This window comes from Bombina bombina, chromosome 4, assembly GCF_027579735.1.
Source record: "Bombina bombina isolate aBomBom1 chromosome 4, aBomBom1.pri, whole genome shotgun sequence".
NCBI classification, from domain to species: domain Eukaryota; kingdom Metazoa; phylum Chordata; class Amphibia; order Anura; family Bombinatoridae; genus Bombina; species Bombina bombina.
Window position 1 is genome coordinate 568,069,396 of NC_069502.1, and position 22,302 is coordinate 568,091,697.

A 22,302-nucleotide genomic window follows, 5' to 3' on the forward strand; every position below is an offset into this window, starting at 1 on the left:
GCACATATAGTTGATGTCTTGGTAGAAGTCAGATTTTATTTTTCATATGTTTATAACATTAGATTAAAATAACCAGTTTGGCATGAATTTGTTATATCTATTGAGCTTGGCAATCACTATTAAACTGGAAAATTCTAGTTGTGTTGTTTTTAAGATCTTTAAAGGGGTTTATTGCAATCGATTTGAAGAAGTGCCTTATGGTAATTTTTGCAGGTGTTTTTTTTTTATTTTTATTATTTTCCCCATAATTTTGGATTTATTTAATAGACCTCACCACTGCAAAAAGTATAATTGTAAATATAATTAGGCAATATAAGCATCAAAAAAGCTTGATCCAGTAATACTGCATACATAATTTGTGAGTCTTAAAGGGACACTCAAGTCAAAATTGGACTTTCATGATTCAGATAAAGCATGCCATTTTGGACAACTTTCCAATTTACTTCCACTTCTATACAGAAAAAAAACAACTACTCATTTGAAGTTCATACTAAGGGCGCGATCCGCTATAGATCGTAGTTTGCGGCGCAAGTGAGGGAACCCCCGCCGCCCGTAGTTTCAGCTCGCAACTCGAGCTATCCAATATACGGCGCCGTCAGATGCTAAAGTGCCGTAAGTCTGATAAACCAGCGATGTCCAGAAATCTGCGTAAGTACAACTTTCTGGAGTCGCCAGTGACTTACGGCACTTTAGAAACTGCCGGCGCATAAAAAACCTGACTAAGTTATGAAATCTCCCGTACTGTCTAACACGCCTCCCAAACATAGTCCAACACATATACCCCTTTATCCGTTATCCCCCCTCACTATCCTAAAAATAAAAAATGTATTAACCCCTAAACCGCCGCTCCCGGACCCCACCGCCACCTAATAAAGTTATTAACCCCTAAACCGCCGCTCCCGGACCCCGCCGCCACCTACATTAACTACCCCCTAATGTGAGCTCCTACCCCGCCCCAGCTACATTAACTACCCCCTAATGTGAGCCCCTATACCGCCACCAGCTACATTAACTACCCCCTAATGTGAGCCCCTATACCGCCGCCAGCTACATTACCTACCCCCTAATGTGAGCTCCTACCCCGCCGCAAGCTACATTAACTACCCCCTAATGTGAGCCCCTATACCGCCGCCAGCTACATTAACTACCCCCTAATGTGAGCCCCTATACCGCCGCCAGCTACATTACCTACCCCCTAATGTGAGCTCCTACCCCGCCGCCAGCTACATTAACTACCCCCTAATGTGAGCCCCTATACCGCCGCCAGCTACATTAACTACCCCCTAATGTGAGCCCCTATACCGCCGCCAGCTACATTACCTACCCCCTAATGTGAGCTCCTACCCCGCCGCCAGCTATATTGAAATTAAATACTACAAACTGGAAACTCTGTGACTAAGTGTCACAGATAACCTATAGGAGGCGCTTACTTAACAGGTGGTGTGGGTGGCCCTAGTGTAAATGTATGATAATAAACCCATATAAAAATAAAAACATAACTAAAATACAAAATTACTATAGAATTAATATATAAATTGTTGAAATCAAATATAAACTTAATTAAACAAGTATTAGGATATGTAAATAAAAAAAATGAAAATACAAATGTATATATGTAAAAATACACACGTTACACTGGAAGATGTCCAATATAAACGGTGCAAATAAAAAGTCCCAAAATAAGTCCGTCTGAGAAAGGGAAAAGTGGAGAAGGCAGCTCTCGGTCTTCACTTCACAAGTGATGTAATTTTCTTATATGGACAACTGTAAAAAACAGAAACAGAGGCGCCACATGTGTAGATCAATAGATACCAAGACGTAAATCTGGACAAGACACAGGATACTCACAAACGTGAAGGCACTCTCTTGTGCCTGTTAGAGGCAGGCTGGTATTCTAAACAGCAAACCAGCTGGCTGTGTATACGAATCCCCGTCGTGATGTCCTGGATAGGTGGATGTCCTGCAAGGCAGTCCTTGCCTGGATAGTATCCTAAAGGTTGGAACAAGGGAGCAAGGCTGGACAGCCTTTGGGTTACTTAGAAGAGATTGATGCACACACCAGACTTTGTGAATCATAAAACTAGCATTTATTATACAGAATAAAATAGCCAGTAATGTAGCACATTACAGCTGGTGTGTTAAAATCAAATCTCTTATGGTATATAGAAAATTAAAGCGACGCGTTTCTCGGGAGTAACCCCGTTTCCTCAGGCTTGTATGCTCTATCTATGTCTTAATCACCCTTAAATAGGCCTAAGTAACCACATGTTTACAATAAACACTCCCCTTCCTTCCTTTGCTTAAACCAATCAGAACCTTCCTTTCCCCCCACTCCCACTTGTTGCAGTAATTAGTTATTGTTTACTAGATAAATTTGTCATTGAGGGTATGCTACTTGTTCCTTAAGATTCGTGTTATATATAGAAATTATCTTGGGGTTTATTAACAAAATTATTTTTGCGATCGTGTAGAAAGTTACAACCGGGATTATATAAACAAATCATGTGATGTATGTCTAACCCACCAATGATGGCGAAGAACTATGGGGCTTGTCTTAAAATCTGAATCCGATTGGTGGGAGTCTATTTATTAATTAACTACATTTCCCATGATTCCTGTGAACTCATTTTGTGCGATCGTGTAGAGAGTTACAACCGGGATTATATAAACAAATCATGTGATGTATGTCTAACCCACCAATAATGGCGAAGAACTATGGGGCTTGTCTTAAAATCTGAATCCGATTGGTGGGAGTCTATTTGTTAATGAACTACATTTCCCATGATTCCTGTGAACTCATTTTGTGGGTGTGGACCGCACCGATTTTGTATCCACCGCCATCAGCATAACAGATAATGATTTTCATTGCTCAGTACAGGTACACACCCATGCATCTGATAGGTTGGTATGGCGTAAACAGACTGACGTCAAGTTAACCAACACTGTTCAATATACGATAAATAATGGACTCAATATTATGCCCAAAAAAGTTTGAATGTCCAATGACAATGGCTGTATGCGTGATAACAAATATGTATATAAAAACGATATGCAATAAAAATTAATGTATACGGAACACCAGTGTTATAAAACTATATTCTAAATTCTAAAGACCAGGGACCCACTTCTAACTGTCCCTCTTAGCTTATGTGGTGAAGTGACAATATCTCTATGTTTGGTAATGTGCACTGGTGTACCAAACGCATTGCATAGATTAACGTGACTATGTCTGTGTGTATTTTTATATACCCTATAAATATCCGAGATAGTAATATCTGGACATGGTGATAGTAAAATTAGAATGGGAAAAACCTTTTTGACAATATTTTATAAAAATGAGTGAGATATAATATATGTGAGTGCATATCGTGTTAACGATATGTATGGTGAATGTCAGCGAGATTAATTTATTAGAAATATTGTGTGATTGTTTAGTGCTACTAGCGAATGTCTATAAAACTAAGTGCATACGTGTTAATATAATATAAACTAAGATAATAAAAAATATATATGGTAACCAATAAGATCAGTGATACAGGTGTTGATGTTTGTTAGAAGTGACGTACAATATAATATTGATTAGTTCATCCATAAAGATGGGGCTGATAGAGGACCATAAATGCAAATGGGGATAAAAATAGAGCCTCATAATTATGCTGCTTATAATCACTAATTATAATATGGTTACGGTGATCGTTCTGATATATGTTGTTGGTACTAATATATATGCATTTGAGGTACTCACTATCATATATAATTAAGCAACAAGTGGGGGGTGAAAGTCCAGTGCACAAAATCACTATAACCACATATATATACATATTTCTGTATGTTACTCTTCAACCACATTAAAATAAAAATACTGTAAATGGTATACCCAAAACAGATGAAATCTATACTATTGATATTCATATTGTAATTTGTCTAAAGATTTACCAAACAATGACATATGCTATGTGAATACAGCTAAATCTATAACCTCGTTTGTACCTATACTATTGATATTCATATTGCAATTCATCTCAAGATCTATAAAACAGTGACTTATGTTATGTAAATACCTGTGGGAAACAAGCTGTTGAATTTAAAAATCCAATAGGTTTCCCTCTGTCTGAGTTTGGTGAACCTATTATATGTATTGCTTTTCGGAATGTTTTCTAAAGGGGTTATTTTAAATGGACATTTTCCAGATATATAGTGTTGACAGGTATGTCTAGACACACTATATTTGTTTGATTTTGCTTTTATGTTCCTCAGATGTTCACTCCATCTGATGCGAACCTTCCTACAGGTCCTGCCTATGTATTGTATGCCACACTTGCAGGATAGCGCATATATGACATAGCTGGAGTCACAGGTCATTTTGCTTTTAATAGTAAATTTTTTCTTATTGCTATATGACTCTATACTAGTTGTTCCATGGGAAATATATTTACACATGTAGCACAGTCTCTTTCCACATTTATATGTTCCCTTTTTACTAAAAATATGGTTTCCTGTCTTCTCTCCTAATTTTGGTGTATTCATTACCTTTCTTTTTGTCATCACCACCTTACTTGGGGCTAGTTTTTGTTTGTAGGAGGGTGCTCTTCTAAAAACTACTTTTGGTTGTAACGGAAGTGTTTTATTCAAAATCGGATCTTTTAATAAAATCGGCCAATGTTTTTTTAAAACTTTGTTAATGTTTTTGTGATTAGAGTTATATTGTGTAATAAAAAGTGGTTGTTTATTAAAATTACACTTTTCTTGATTATCATGTTGCTCTGTGGGAATTGAAGTTAATAGTTGTTCTCTATTTAGATCTCTGGCTCTCTGGGAACCCTTGTCAATAAGTTCAATAGGATATCCCTTCTCTATGAATCTTGATGTTAAAATGGGCGCTTGTTGGTCATACTGTTCTACCGTGCTACAATTCCTACGTAATCGACAAAACTGACTGTATGGAATATTAGTCTTCCATTTTGTTAAATGGTTGCTGGAAAAGTGTAAGAAATTGTTGCAGTCTACCTTTTTGAAATAGGTAGAGGTGGATATATTGCCCCAAGGGTCCCAGGCAAGTATAATATCCAAAAATTCTATTTGATCCTTTTGTAAATTGTGTGAAAAACTTATACCCATATTATTATGATTCAGATATGAAACAAATTCTAATGCTTCTGTTTCTGAACCATCAAAAATAAAAATCAAATCGTCTATGTAACGGCCATAGAACACCAGATTGCCCCTCCATTGTGAGTTGTAAATGTATAGGTCCTCAAATTGACCCATAAAAAGATTTGCAAAACTTGGGGCAAATCTGGTGCCCATGGCCGTTCCCTTAATCTGTAAATAAAAAGTGTCTAAAAACTGAAAATAATTATGTTTCAAAATAAAATTTATGAGAGAAATCAAATATTCTTTTTGTATCCCAGGCATGTAGGGGTCTCTATTCAAATATAACTCTGTTGCTCGTATCCCTAAATCATGGGATATATTTGAATATAGAGATCCAACATCACATGAAAGCCAAAAATAATTACCACTATTAACTTTGATGCCGGATAATCTATTGAGTAGGTCCCTGGTATCTTTGATATAAGATGGTAGGTTGATTACGTGCTTCTGAAGATAGATGTCTATATACTCAGACAGTTTGTCAGTAATACTATTGATACCCGCTATTATGGGCCTACCAGGGGGGACCTTATCATCTTTGTGCAGTTTGGGGAGATGATAATAATATGGGGTACTGGGGTGATCAGGTGTGAGGTATCTCTTTTCTTTTTTTGTAAGAATGTCATCTCTGAGCCCTTGCTCTAATAGAAGATTAAGTTTCCTAGTGAAATCAATAGTAGGATCGTGAGATAGCTTAATGTAGTATTCTCTATTATCCAAGATACGATGGGCTTCTTTGGTATAGTCTGTGTAATTTTGTAGGACTATGCCCCCACCTTTATCCGCCTGACGGATGACCAAATTCTTGTCACCCGTCAGGCTTTTGAGGGCTCTGGCTTCATTGGGCCAGGTTCGTTTTCTCCCCATAATTCTTTTGGGCATAGATTCCAAGTCTTCAAAAACTAATTCCTGGTATAGGTCGATGTAAGATACCTCTTCTTTCGGTGGATGAAAGGTGGAGGGGGGTGCTAGTGAGGTGTGGATTATTCCCTCAAACAATTCTTCTGTTAGTTGACTGGGGTCATACATTATTACAGATGGGGGGTTTCTAGTTTGTTGGGAATTTAACAAAACTGGGACCCCTTCAATGTTTTGTTTTCTTAGGGTCTTAATTGCAAAGTATCTCTGTAATGACAGCTTGCGGGTATATTTGCTAAGATCCACAAACAGTTCAAATATATTATGAGGATTGGGGGGACAATACGATAATCCTCTTCCCAACACCCTCACTTCATCATCGGTAAGATGGTGGGAAGATAGATTAAAGATACCTTTTTTCAATTTTTGAAGTTTGTCTTTTTGGTTGGTTTTCCCTCTCCCTCTCCTTCCCCGTTTGGGTAGGGCCTTTTCTTTTGATTTGTCCCGGGATTGGGTCTCCTCCATAGAGGTGCCAGATTGGGGGTTCCTAAAAAAACCTCAGCTTGAGGGGTTGGAATGTTGTCCATTCTAGATGGCCCTGGCCTTTCATCTCTGAGATGTTCAAAACCATTATCTTGAACTGAGTTCAGAGCTTGGAATCTGTTGGATATAGGAATATAATTGGGATTGTTGTGTTCCTGATAATCTGACATTCTTCTATAGTCTCTATCTGTGTATGAGGATCTATGTGAATTCCCATTATTGCTCTGATATTGGTTTCTATGGGGATAAGTTACATTCTGTTGTTGGTGATTGTTAGTATGGTTAATATTTTGCATTGTATTCCTATCTGTAGCAGCAGGGTGGTTGTGGTGGTAGTTGTTTCTATTCATATTTCTATTTTGTCGTTTGTGATTCTGAACTACCGTCCATTCACCCTTCTGAATATTTTTAGTTCTGTTATAGGTATAAACCTCCCCTTTACTGTAGTCATCCTCATCTCTTTTGAGTTTCAGATTTTTATTAGTTATAATTTCTTTCTGATACTCGTCAATTGATTTAATAGTCTGGTTGTTTAGTTTCTGATACTCTACATGTTCTTTATGTACCTCCAATTCTTTCTGTACAGAATCTATCTCCAATCCCACCTCATCTACTAGCTGTTGCCTATGAGAAATGAGTAAATCTATAAGATTGAAAGAGCATTCATCTAGTATGCTATACCATTTGGTTAACAATTCTGTGTTATTTTTAAAAGAACAATTTTTAAAAATACGTAGACCCCTAGGGATCTGTTTCTTTTCTTTATATTTTTTTAAAACATCTAAGTCCCACCAATGTCTGTTTTAAATTTTTAACAGATCCTCCAATTTGGAGAATAGGCTTTCTACACTGGCATTGGTGGTAGGATCTGTAATAGATTGTATACTCCCATCATTGCTAGTGGAATTTTGTCTCCTCAATGCTCTTTCAGAAGAGGATAGCATGATGGTCTAGCAGCACTCCTATCAAACCAACAAATGGATGGAAAATAAATACTACAAACTGGAAACTCTGTGACTAAGTGTCACAGATAACCTATAGGAGGCGCTTACTTAACAGGTGGTGTGGGTGGCCCTAGTGTAAATGTATGATAATAAACCCATATAAAAATAAAAACATAACTAAAATACAAAATTACTATAGAATTAATATATAAATTGTTGAAATCAAATATAAACTTAATTAAACAATTATTATGATATGTAAATAAAAAAAATGAAAATACAAATGTATATATGTATGTATATATGTATAAATCATAAATGCTAGTTTTATGATTCACAAAGTCTGGTGTGTGCATCAATCTCTTCTAAGTAACCCAAAGGCTGTCCAGCCTTGCTCCCTTGTTCCAACCTTTAGGATACTATCCAGGCAAGGACTGCCTTGCAGGACATCCACCTATCCAGGACATCACGACGGGGATTCGTATACACAGCCAGCTGGTTTGCTGTTTAGAATACCAGCCTGCCTCTAACAGGCACAAGAGAGTGCCTTCACGTTTGTGAGTATCCTGTGTCTTGTCCAGATTTACGTCTTGGTATCTATTGATCTACACATGTGGCGCCTCTGTTTCTGTTTTTTACAGTTGTCCATATATTGAAATTATTAACCCCTAATCTAATCCCCCTACCCCGCCGCCAGCTATATTAAATTATTAACCCCTAATCTAATCCCCCTACCCCGCCGCCAGCTATATTAAATTATTAACCCCTAATTTAATCCCCCTACCCCGCCGCCAGCTATATTAAATTATTAACCCCTAATTTAATCCCCCTACACCACCGCCACCTATATTAAATTAATTAACCCCTAATCTAATACCCCTATACCGCCGCCACCTATATTAAATTAATTAACCCCTAAAATACTAAACTATCCCTACCACTAAACCTAAGTCTAACCCTACAAATAGCCCTGAAAAGGGCTTTTTGCGTGGCATTACCCCAAAGTAAACAGCTCTATTGCCAGCCCTTAAAAGGGCTTTTTGCGGGCCATTGCCCTAAAGTAATCAGCTCTTTTACCAGCCATTAAAAGGGCTTTTGGCGGGGCATTGTCACAAAGAAATCATCTCTTTTGCCTATAATCTAAATCCCCCTACACCGCCGCCACCTATAATAAATGTATTACCCCCTAATCTAATCCCCCTACACCGCCGCTACCTATATTAAATAGATTAACCCCTAATCTGACCCCACTACACCGCCGCCACCTATATTAACTATATTAACCCTAATTATATTAGGGTTAATATAGTTAATATCGTTATTATATTATATATATATATATATATATATATATATATATATATATAAGTATAATAACCCTATCTAACTCTAACACCCCTAACTAAATTCTTATTAAAATAAATCTAATTAATATTAATATTATTAATTAAAATATTCCTATTTAAATCTAAATACTTACCTATAAAATAAACCCTAAGATAGCTACAATGTAATTAATAATTACATTGTAGCTATTTTAGGGTTTATATTTATTTTACAGGTAACTTGGTATTTATTTTAACTAGGTACAATAGCTATTAAATAGTTAATAACTATTTAGTAGCTACCTAGTTAAAATAATTACCAATTTACCTGTAAAATAAATCCTAACCTAAGTTACAAATACACCTACACTATCAATAAATTAAATCGACTACAAATATCTAAACTAAAATACAATTAAATAAACTAAACTAAATCACAAAAAAAACCCCACTAAATTACAAAAATTAAAAAAAGATTGCAAGAATTTTAAGCTAATTACACCTATTCTAAGCCCCCTAATAAAATAACAAAGCCCCCCAAAATAAAAAAAATTCCCTACCCTAAACTGAATTACAAAAGTTAACAGCTCTATTACCTTACCAGCCCTTAAAAGGGCTTTTTGCGGGGCATGCCCCAAAGAAATCAGCTCTTTTGCCTGTAAAAAAAAACACAATACCACCCCCCAACATTACAACCCACCACCCACATACCCCTACTCTAAACCCACCCAAACCCCCCTAACACTAAGCCCCAGAAGATCTCCCTACCTTGAGTTGTCTTCACCCAGCCGGGCCGAACTCTTCATCCAATCCGGGCGATGTCTTCATCCAAGCGGCAAAGAAGAAGTCTTCCATCCGGCGATGTCTTCATCCAAGCGGCAAAGAAGAAGTCTTCCATCCGGCGATGTCTTCATCCAAGCGGCAAAGAAGAAGTCTTCCATCCGGCGATGTCTTCATCCAAGCGGCAAAGAAGTCGTCTTCCATCCGGCGATGTCTTCATCCAAGCGGCAAAGAAGTCGTCTTCCATCCGGCGATGTCTTCATCCAAGCGGCAAAGAAGAGGTCCTCCATCGGGGCGAAGTTTTCTTCCAAGCTGCATCTTCAATCTTCTTTCTTCAGCCCTCCGACGCGGAACATCCATCTGGCACGATGACTGAATGACGAATGAAGTTTCCTGTAAATGACGTCGAATTCCGATTGGCTGATAGGATTCTATCAGCCAATCGGAATTATGGTAAGAAAATCTGATTGGCTGATTCAATCAGATTCAAGTTCAATCCGATTGGCTGATCCAATCAGCCAATCAGATTGAGCTCGCATTCTATTGGCTGATCGGAACAGCCAATAGAATGCAAGCTCAATCTGATTGGCTGATTGGATCAGCCAATCGGATTGAACTTGAATCTGATTGGCTGATTCAATCATTCGACGGCCGCCATCTTGGATGACGTCATTTAAAGGAAACTTCATTCGCCGTTCAGTCGTCGGGCCAGATGGATGTTCTGCGTCGGAGGGCTGAAGAAAGAAGATTGAAGATGCCGCTTGGAAGAAAACTTCGCCCCGATGGAGAACCTCTTCTTTGCCGCTTGGATGAAGACATCGCCGGATGGAAGACTTCTTCTTTGCCGCTTGGATGAAGACATCGCCAGATGGAAGACTTCTTCTTTGCCGCTTGGATGAAGACATCGCCCGGATTGGATGAAGAGTTCGGCCCGGCTGGGTGAAGACGACTCAAGGTGGGGAGATCTTCTGGAGCTTAGTGTTAGGTTTTTTTAAGGGGGGTTTGGGTGGGTTTAGAGTAGGGGTATGTGGGTGGTGGGTTGTAATGTTCGGGGGTGGTATTGTGGTTTTTTTACAGGCAAAAGAGCTGATTTCTTTGGGGCATGCCCCGCAAAAAGCCCTTTTAAGGGCTGGTAAGGTAATAGAGCTGTTAACTTTTGTAATTTAGTTTAGGGTAGGGAATTTTTTTTATTTTGGGGGGCTTTGTTATTTTATTAGGGGGCTTAGAATAGGTGTAATTAGCTTAAAATTCTTGTAATCTTTTTTATTTTTTGTAATTTAGTGTTTGTTTTTGTAATTTAGTTTAGTTTATTTAATTGTATTTTAGTTTAGATATTTGTAGTTTATTTAATTTATTGATAGTGTAGGTGTATTTGTAACTTAGGTTAGGATTTATTTTACAGGTAAATTGGTAATTATTTTAACTAGGTAGCTATTAAATAGTTATTATATGTATGGTATGTATAAATACCAAGTTACCTGTAAAATAAATATAAACCCTAAAATAGCTACAATGTAATTATTAATTACATTGTAGCTATCTTAGGGTTTATTTTATAGGTAAGTATTTAGATTTAAATAGGAATATTTTAATTAATAATATTAATATTAATTAGATTTATTTTAATAAGAATTTAGTTAGGGGTGTTAGAGTTAGATAGGGTTATTATACTTAATATATATAATATAATAACGATATTAACTATATTAACCCTAATATAATTAGGGTTAATATAGTTAATATATATATAATATAATAACGATATTAACTATATTAACCCTAATATAATAAGAGTTAATATAGTTAATATATCTGGCGGCGGTGTAGGGGGATTAGATTAGGGGTTAATCTATTTAATATAGGTGGCGGCTGTGTAGGGGGATTAGATTAGGGGTTAATCTATTTAATATAGGTGGCGGCGGTGTAGGGGGATTAGATTAGGGTGTAATACATTTATTATAGGTGGCGGCGGTGTAGGGGGATTTAGATTAGATGCAAAAGAGCTGATTACTTTGTGACAATGCCCCGCAAAAAGCCATTTTAAGGGCTGGTAAAAGAGCTGATTACTTTGGGGAAATGCCCCGCAAAAAGCCCTTTTAAGGGCTGGCAATAGAGCTGTTACTTTGGGGCAATGTCATGCAAAAGGCCCTTTTAAGGGCTGGTAATAGAGGTGATTACTTTAGGGGGATTAGATTAGGGGTTAATGTATTTAATATAGCTGGCGGCGGTGTAGGGGGATTAGATTAGGGGTTAATCATTTTAATATAGCTGGCGACAATGTAGGGGGATTAGATTAGGGGTTAATAATTTAATATAGCTGGCGGCGGGGTAGGGGGATTAGATTAGGGGTTAATAATTTTAATATAGCTGGCGGCGGGGTAGGGGAATTAGATTAGGGGTTAATCATTTTAATATAGCTGGCGGCGGGGTAGGAGCTCACATTAGGGGGTATGTAATGTAGGTGGCGACAGTGTAGGGGGATCACATTAGGGGGTTATACATTTAATGTAGGTGGTGGCGGGGTCCGGGAGCAGCGGTTTAGGGGTTAAATACTTTATTAGGGATTGCGGCGGGGGATCGCGGTTGACAGGTAGATGGACATTGCGCATGCGTTAGGTGTTAGGTGTTAGGTTTTATTTTGTAGCTAGTTTAGGGAGTTACGGGGCTCCAATAGACGGCGTAAGGCTTACTACGGCTGCATTTTGTGGCGAGGTGAAAATGGAGTAAGATTTCTCCATTTTCGCCACGTAAGTCCTTACGCTGTATATTGAATACCAAACTGCGCGGGTTTTGGTATACCTGTCTATGGCCCAAAAAACTACGGGCGAAGGCAGAAATATACCAGCGTAACTTCTAGGTTACGCCGTATATAGGATACCAAACCCGCGCAAAATTAGGCGTCGCCGGCTTTTGCAGGCGACGCTGCATATCGGATCGGGCCCTAAGTGCTATTGTATTTTCTTTTTATCATGCATATGTCGAGTAAACAAATCTACTGTATTTACTGGTCCTTTTAAATGAGCATTAAACTCATTTCATTACACATAAGAAGTTTACATTAATGGAGTAATTACCAAAAAAGTCATTATTCATTATATTTTGCCCACTTTTTTTGTAATTTAAAAATATAAAAAATATGTGTATCTGTTCCTAATTGGCCATAGCAAAGGTAGTATGATAAAAATCATTGCATATGCTTTCCTATAGGTGTATCCCAGGATTACATAACAATGTATATTTTTTAACAAATGATATATTTAAAAGATAAACTTTTGGAACTGAATTTCTAATGCATAAATGAAAATTGTCTTTTAATATCCCTTGCACTACTAATATCTAGGAATGTCATAGAAAAGAAATGAAAAAATACTTAGAGTATGATGTTTATATGCGGAAACCCACACGAACTGCAAGTTGCTTAAAGGGATATGAAACTCAAAAGTTGTCTTTCATGATTCAGACTGAGCATGCAATTTTAGACAATTTCCTAATTTATTTCTATTATCAATTTTTCTTTGTTCTCTTGGTATCTTTTTTTTAAAACACGTGGATGTATAGATACACTATATGGCAGCAGTTTTGCAATAATGTTTTCATTTGCAAGAGCACTAGATGGCAACACTATTACCCTGTACGTCACTGCAGTCCTGGGCTTCTCTCTGCCACGATCTCGCTCAAAATTGTGAGATTGCTCTATTTCTGCATACTCCACGAGTGGGGCACTGCAGAAATAGATTTGCAAAGTTAACTAAGTGGCCCTCTCTGCATCAGACAGCAGTGGTGCCAATCATTAGTGGGTGGGAAGTTAAGGAGGGAGGCGGGTGGGCGGCCCATCGCTGGAGGGGGCAGGAGGAGGGCAGGAACGCTACACCACGCTACAGTTAACATCTTTTTTTTATTTGATCGCATTTGGCGGTGAAAGGGTGGCATGAAATATACCAAAATGTGCCTAGATCAATACTTTGGGTTGTCTACAAAAAATATATTCTTTTGATAGGTAAATATATATAAAAGGGCTCTATTTCTGTTTAAATGTAGTGATGGTAAAAATGCTCTGGTATTTTGGGGTTAAATTTTTTGTCTGAAATGCCTGGTCTTTAAGGGGTTAAAATAGTATCTTCTGAGGGGGGGCGGAGCCAGTTGCCATCGAAGCTAGACGCACATATGAGCTCCTACTTTATATAATAATTTTACAAGGCTATTTGGCATATTTTACCTACTTCTGCCTTTATCTTGGAGACTTCAATTGAATGTTTTCTCTTGAATGCTGCTGGGGGAACTTTGCAGTGCTAAGCATCGTGATTTTTGCAATCCCTGCTTTCTGCCTTCTAATGTGATACCGAGTGCAGGAATACATGGCCGCGCTTTTTCTATCTCAGCTAAAAGATTTACTAGACCGCCACAACAACGCTCTTTTGGATGCAGTGACTGAGGCTTTTAAGCCTCTTATGGCTAACACTTCTGTTCCGACTGCCCTAACCGCCGGCGAAGATAAACAAGGGGAGGATGCAACAGGCCCGTGACAGTCGCCATCTTTAATCCTATCACCAGGGCACTCTTTGTGGTGCTATGATGAAACGGACTGTGTGGGGCGAGAAACTAGTGAGGAGTTGGGCTCCGTTACTAAATTGCAGGTCTCTCAATCAGGTGCGCTTCATAGCGACATAAAGGAACCATTGCTAACACATACTCTCCAATATGTTAAGGGGTTGATCTGGGCGCAAGGCTCATGCGGGACTCTCGTTCCTCAACTAACCTGCCGACACCGATCTGGGGTACAGGAAACAGGTCATAACATCATCCCATGGTTTCTGCAGCTTTCAGTACAAGCACTTAAAGTAGGAATTGGATAAGAAAGCTATCCCTATTGCTAAGCTACTAATGTTTTCACAGTGGCTTTCTTAATTACTAAGCAACATTCTCCATTGCATATGTGTGAGTTGGTGTAGGTTGACTTTTTTGTTTCTACTTTCCACCACAGAATTAATCCCAAACTTTATTTTTCATCATCATCTGTTCAGTCTGCCTTTGGATACAGCCCACAAATTGAGAGACATTGCCGATTCATATGTCATGTTTGGCTTGCCTATGCTTTGAGATGGTGTGGGTTAGTGGACATAGCTGTATTTTATAATAACAACACTACAACTACTGGAACTGAATTACTGTTCAAATACTGCGGCTGTTGCCCTTATTGCATTCCCATAACCTGTCTGCAGAGCTTAGCACATGTTTATCAAGTCTCCTAGTGAGATCAAATGAGAAATAATGCTCTAGTAGAGTATTGAGTAGCCACGTTAGTTACTTACAGTCTTGTGCTGTTTAGATAAATTTAGCTATATTACACACTGTCTTATACCTTTCTAAAGTTAGTTAATTTAACACAGTGTTCTACAGACATGACTACATCCCACAATAACAATGTGTTTCTAACTATATGAGCTGAGCTATTTTTTTTTTAAGCTATTTTATAGTGTTTATAAGGATTTATATCTAGCAACCAGTCATTTCTTAACAAAACATTTATATAGTTAAAGGTTACTTGCTCTTGGACTGACAGATGTTTGTTATTCTCTCAATAGTTCTTGTTACCCAGTATACATCCTGTGAAACCTTCATATGTATTAAGGACATAACCTTACCATGACTGTTCTCTATAGGTATTTCGATTTTGCAATGCCCATAATGTAGCAAAAGTAATACATACTTACATGTTAAAGTCTGTTGTTTATATTTCTTCCCCACAATGTTTGGCTTGCATGGTACTAAACAATTATTATGACTGAGTCTCATAACTATATGCCTACGAAACGTCTTGGGCAGTCAACGCTAAAGATGGCTAACTTTTACCTTCCACTTTATATTATTATGAAGCATTATCTCCCTACCATCTTATCATTTCGCACGGTTACTATGGAAATATACATATCTATAAGAATACATGCTATGTTAACGACTGTAATTTCTGGTACACCCCCTTGATAAAGGGATTTAAATGTGCGGTTTGTAACTATACCACAGCCCCAACTATTGATATAGATTGGTACCTAGAATAGCAGTCATGCCTGTTAGTACAATATTCCCTGGTGAAGTTACCAGAATAGGAGCAGGGTATGTCTCTAAGTTAACCAGCACATGACAAAGCGTACCATTGAAGGCCTTTGCTAACCTTTATGCTCTATACTTACCCCTAGAACTTGGATGTGGCTTTTAGTAGGGGCGCACTGCTGTCTGCGGCCGGGGCAGCGTGACGCCTGTATTATTCTAGTGTGGGACTCTACAGAAGAGTTCTAGATCTAGTCTTACGCTGCAACAATAACTATCCTGTGTTAGTAATGTTTTGATGAGAAAAGTTAATTCAGCTGACTACCCGTATATCACCCTAGCTCTTGATCAATAATCTTATAGTAACCCGTGTATATATAGAGGCCAATCCATAGAACATTCTTGAAATGTCTTATTTAATATATTTAAAACACCACCTCCGCTCCCCTCCCTCCCTCCTCCCCCCCCCCCTCACGCAATAATGTCCCCTCTATTTTAGAGGGACCCAACAGGCGGTTTGTCTTGTCTATACCGCACCCTAACTACTGTCTATAATTACTTCTTAAATTCTCACTCCTACAGCACCAAAGCAATGAATCTATATGCCCATCTAGATCAGCAGGATTGATCGCTATTACCTGCCACCTATACATACACTCCTAACACAGCTTTTGGTTGCCCTTATTGAGGTACTAGCTTCAACACGTCATTATAGATTCTATTTATCACTAAAGGAGTTTGACATCATATATATTACATTGTATTATGTGCATTTGATATATTCTAAATACCGCATTTTTTAACTTTCATCGTTATTATTTTAAATGTTCATTGCCAATTTATTCTAAACATATAGGTCTAAAAAATAACCGTATAAACCACTCAATTTCCTCTCCCTGAGCTAGTTACGCGATCAGGAGGTACGAGAGGTACCTTCAATACCAAACGAGGAAACATATTCTATTTAGACCATGTTATAGAGGAAAAGAGGTTCCAGTTTTCTGCAGAGTTACATTTATAATGTGAATTTTATGTTTCCATAAGGAAGTTGTCAAATTACAGTGTACCATTTTCATTTGTCTTACGATATGTTATTGCATAAAAAGTTGTAATATTTCGCACAACCTCAATAAAAAATAAAAAAAATAAAATGGTATGTTCTGCCTGAATCACCAAAGAACATTTTTGGGGTTTCATAGGTCTTTAATGACAAATGTTTTCAAGAGGTAAAAAGTATTAAATTATAAAACTGCAAAGATATGTAAAATCTCCTGTAAAATTGTTTTTATTCATTGAAACACGGTCAGGAATAGATTTGCAGAGTTAACTAAGTGGCCCTTTCTGCATCAGACAGCAGTGGTGCCGATCATTAGTGGGTGGGAGGTTAAGGAGGGAGGCGGGTGGGCGGCCCATCGCTGGAGGGGGCAGGAGGAGGGCAGGAACGCTACGCCACGCTACAGGCGATGACCAGGGAAAAAAAAAAAAAAGACGGTACTGGTGTCCCAGTGAGGGGGAAGAATGGAGGAGGGAGGAGAGGCAATGAGGGGTATAATATATAAAAAAAACTTTGGGGGAAAGCGATCTGGGAAGGGAGTAGGTTATTGAGGGGGGGGGGCAGCTACACTACAGAAAAAATGGTTAATTTATATTTTTAAAATGCCTAATTTGCAGCAAACTGGGAACTTGCAGACAGCTGCCAGTACCTAAGATGGCATTTAATATGTAGAGGGGGGAGGGTTAGAGAGCTGTTTGGGGGGGGGGGATCAGGGAGGTTGGGAGGTAAGGGGGGATACTACCCTGCAGAAAATATATAATTAAAAAAAAAACTTTTATATCGATGTGTCAGGTGGGAGGCTGATCTCTACACTAAAACTAAAATTAACCCTACAAGCTACCTAATTAAACCCTTCACTGCTGAGCATAATACAAGTGTGGTGTGCAATGGCATTTAGCTGCCTTCTAATTACCAAAAAGCAATGCCAAAGCCATATATGTCTGAACAAAGGGGATCCCAGAGAAGCATTTACAACCATTTGTGCCATGATTGCACAAGCTGTTTGTAAATAATTTCAGTGAGAAACCTAAAATTGTGAAAAAATTAACAATTGTTTTATTTGATCGCATTTGGCGGTGAAATGGTGGCATGAAATATACCAAAATGGGCCTAGATCAATACTTTGGGTTGTCTACAAAAATGATATTGTTTTGATAGGTAAATATATATAAAAAGGCTCTATTTCTGTTTAAATGTAGTGATGGTAAAATGGTCTTTTGAGGTTAAATTTTTTGTCTGAAATGCCTGTTCTTAAAGGGGTTAAAATGGTATGGTATGTGATTATAATAGTTACTGTTTATCAATTGTAACACTGTGTCAATAACCCTCATACCCTGCAGAATTCTGGGATTGAGAAAGCATTCCTATTTGATGTAGTCAGCAAGATATACATTGCAACAGACAGTACTCCTGTGGACATGCAGACCTATGAGCTCTGCTGTGATATGATTGATGTAGTTATCGATATCTCCTGTATCTATGGGTAAGTATAGCACCTGCATTTTGGTTGGTTGTTCTGATTCAGTGCAAATGTATAAATTGTATAGAAAGATATATATGAAAATAGTTTTCTTCACCTAAGGTATCTGTTTAGAGTATTGCTAAAAATGCCATCTTCAACCACTTATAATTGATGTTACCCTTAAAGGGACACTGAACCCACATTTTTTCTTTTGGGATTCAGATAGAGCATCCAATTTTAAGCAGCTTTCTAATTTACTCCTATTATCAATTTGTCTTTATTCTCTTGGTATCTTTATTTGAAATGCAAGAATTTAAGTTTAGATGCCGGCCCATTTTTGGTGAACATCCTGGGTTGTTCTTGCTGATTGGTGGATAAATTCATCCACCAATAAACAAGTGCTTTCCATGGTTCTGAACCCAGAAAATAACTTAGATGCCTTCTTTTTCAAATAAAAAAAGCAAGAGAACAAAGAAAATCTGATAATAGGAGTAAATTAGAAAGTTGCTTAAATTGCATGCTCTGTCTGATGTACAACAGAATTTTTTTTTGCTTCAGTGTCCCTTTAAGTCAATATGGTAGCATCTATTATTTGTACACACACATATACTGTATATACTCATATATACAAATAGGAAAGCCAGCACTTATGATTCAGCTTATCATAGCCCAGCATGTCTCCAAATATAATTCCTATTTAAAGGGACAGTCTACACCGGAATTTTTATTGTTTAAAAAGATAGATAATCCCTTTTTCTCCAACAGTGTGTCTGGTCCACGGCGTCATCCTTACTTGTGGGATATCTCTTCCCCAACAGGAAATGGCAAAGAGTCCTAGCAAAGCTGGCCATATAGTCCCTCCTAGGCTCCGCCCACCCCAGTCATTCTCTTTGCCGTTGCACAGGCAACATCTCCACGGAGATGGTTAAGAGTTTTTTGGTGTTTAAATGTAGTTTTTATTCTTCTATCAAGTGTTTGTTATTTTAAAATAGTGCTGGTATGTACTATTTACTCTGAAACAGAAAAGGATGAAGATTTCTGTTTGTGAGAGGAAGATGATTTTAGCAGACAGTAACTAAAATCGATTGCTGTTTCCACATAGGACTGTTGAGATGAAGTAAATTCAGTTGGGGGAAGCAGTTAGCAGACTTTTCTGCTTAAAGGGACACTGTACCCAAAAATTTTCTTTCTTGATTCAGATTGAGCATGACATTTTAAGCAACTTTCTAATTTACTCCTATTATCAAATTTTCTTTTTTCTCTTGGTATCTTTATTTGAAATGCAAGAATGTAAGTTTAGATGCCGGCCCATTTTTGGTGAACAACCTGGGTTGTCCTTGCTGATTGGTGGATAAATTCATCCACCAATAAAAAAGTGCTGTCCAGAGTACTAAAACCAAAAAAAAGCTTAGATGCCTTCTTTTTCAAATAATGATAGCAAGAGTACGAAGAAAAATTGATAATAGGAGTAAATTAGAAAGTTGCTTAAAATTGCATGCTCTTTCTGAATTACAAAATAATTTTTTTGGGTACAGTGTCCCTTTAAGGTATGACTAGCCATATTTCTAACAAGACAATGTAATGCTGGAAGGCTGTCATTTCCCCTCATGGGGACCGGTAAGCCATTTTCTTAGTCAAACAAACAGAATAAAGGGCTTATTATGGGCTAAAAAACTGGTAGACATTTTTATGGGCTAAATCGATTGCTTTATTTGGGCATTTTATTCATATTTATGCTGACAATTTGCATTTATAAACTTGGGGAACGTTTATTAAACGGCAGGCACTGTGTTAGACACCTTTTCCAGTCAGGGGGCCTTCCTAGTTGTAGACTGAGCCTCATTTTCGCGCCATTACTGCACAGTTGTTTTTTGAGAGCAGGGCATGCAGATGCATGTGTGAGGATCTAAAAATTGCTGGAAAAGCTTCTAGAAGGCGTCAATTGGTATCGTATTCCCCTCTGGGCTTGGTTGGGTCTCAGCAAAGACTATAGCTGGGAATGTATAGGGGTTAAATTTATAAACGGCTCCGGTTCCGTTATTTTAAGGGTTAAAGCTCTGAAATTTGGTGTGCAATACTATTAATGCTTTAAGACACTGTGGTGAAATTTTGGTAATTTTTGAACAATTCCTTCATACTTTTTCACATATTCAGCAATTAAGTGTTTTCTGTTTAAAATTTAAAGAGACAGTAACGGTTTTGTTTTAAAACGTTTTTTGTGCTTTGTTGACAAGTTTAAGCCTGTTTAACATGTCTGTACCTTCAGATAAGCTATGTTCTATATGTATGAAAGCCAATGTGTCTCCCCATTTAAATTTATGTGATAATTGTGCCATAATGTCCAAACAAAGTAAGGACAGTACTGCCACAGATAATGAAATTGCCCAAGATGATTCCTCAGATGAGGGGAGTAAACATGATACTACATCATCTCCTACTGTATCTACACCAGTTTTGCCCACGCAGGAGGCCCCTAGTACATCTAGTGCGCCAATGCTTATTACCATGCAACAATTAACGGCTGTAATGGATAACTCCATAGCAAATATTTTATCCAAAATGCCTACTTATCAGAGAAGCAGGAGGGCGCTGATGATAATTGTTCTGTCATACCCTCACACCAATCTGAAGGGGCCATGAGGGAGGTTTTGTCAGAGGGAGAAATTTCAGATTCAGGAAAAATTTCTCAACAAGCTGAACCTGATGTTGTGACATTTAAATTTAAATTAGAACATCTCCGCGCACTGCTTAAGGAGGTGTTATCTACTCTGGATGATTGTGACAACTTGGTCATTCCAGAGAAATTATGCAAGATGGACAAGTTCCTAGAGGTACCGGTGCACCCCGACGCTTTTCCTATACCCAAGCGGGTGGCGGACATAGTAAATAAGGAGTGGGAAAAGCCCAGCATACCTTTTGTTCCCCCCCCCCTATATTTAAGAAATTATTTCCTATGGTCGACCCCAGAAAGGACTTATGGCAGACAGTCCCTAAGGTCGAGGGGGCAGTTTCTACTCTAAACAAACGCACTACTATTCCTATCGAAGATAGTTGTGCTTTCAAAGATCCTTTGGATAAAAAATTGGAAGGTTTGCTTAAAAAGATTTTTGTACAGCAAGGTTACCTTCTACAACCAATTTCGTGCATTGTTCCTGTCACTACAGCAGCGTGGTTCTGGTTCGAGGAACTAGAAAAGTCGCTCAGTAGAGAGACTCCATATGAGGAGGTTATGGACAGAGTTCACGCACTTAAATTGGCTAACTCTTTTATTTTAGATGCCGCTTTGCAATTAGCTAGATTAGCGGCGAAAAATTCAGGGTTTGCTATCGTGGCGCGCAGAGCGCTTTGGCTAAAGTCTTGGTCAGCGGATGTGTCATCCAAGACAAAATTGCTTAACATCCCTTTCAAAGGTAAAACTCTATTTGGACCAGAAAGAGATTATTTCAGACATCACTGGGGGAAAGGGCCACGCCCTTCCATAAGATAGGTCTTTCAAGGCTAAAAATAAGTCTAATTTTCGTTCCTTTCGCAATTTCAGGAACGGACCGGCCTCTAATTCTGCATCCTCTAAGCAAGAGGGTAATGCCTCACAACACAAACCAGCCTGGAAACTGATGCAAGGCTGGAACAAGGGTAAGCAGGCCAAGAAGCCTGCCGCTGCTAACAAAACAGCATGAAGGAGTAGCCCCCGATCCGGGACCGGATCTAGTGGGGGGCAGACTCTCTCTCTTTGCTCAGGCTTGGGCAAGAGATGTTCAGGATCCCTGGGCGCTAGAAATAGTTTCTCAAGGTTATCTCCTGGAATTCAAGGAACTACCCCCAAGGGGAAGGTTCCACATGTCTCACTTATACTCAAACCAAATAAAGAGACAGGCATTCTTACATTGTGTAAAAGACCTGTTAAAGATGGGAGTGATACGCCCAGTTCCAATAAAGGAACAAGGAATGGGATTTTATTCCAATCTGTTCGTAGTTCCTAAAAAAGAGGGAACTTTCAGACCAATTTTGGATTTGAAGATCCTAAACAAATTTCTCAGGGTACCATCGTTCAAGATGGAAACCATTCGAACGATTCTACCCACTATCCAGGAAAGTCAATTTATGACTACCGTGGATCTAAAGGATGCGTACCTACAT

The 22,302-nt window shown here is 38.3% G+C and overlaps 1 protein-coding gene across 1 annotated transcript in view; it reads left to right on the forward strand.

Annotated features, from left to right (window-relative positions):
- Positions 1 to 22,302, forward strand: part of RRAGD (Ras related GTP binding D) — a 306,572-nt gene that overhangs the window by 189,639 nt on the left and 94,631 nt on the right. Inside the window, exon 5 of the mRNA XM_053710545.1 lies at positions 18,044 to 18,186. Coding sequence (XP_053566520.1) covers positions 18,044 to 18,186 — 143 coding nt within the window. The remainder of the gene's footprint in view (positions 1 to 18,043; positions 18,187 to 22,302) is intronic.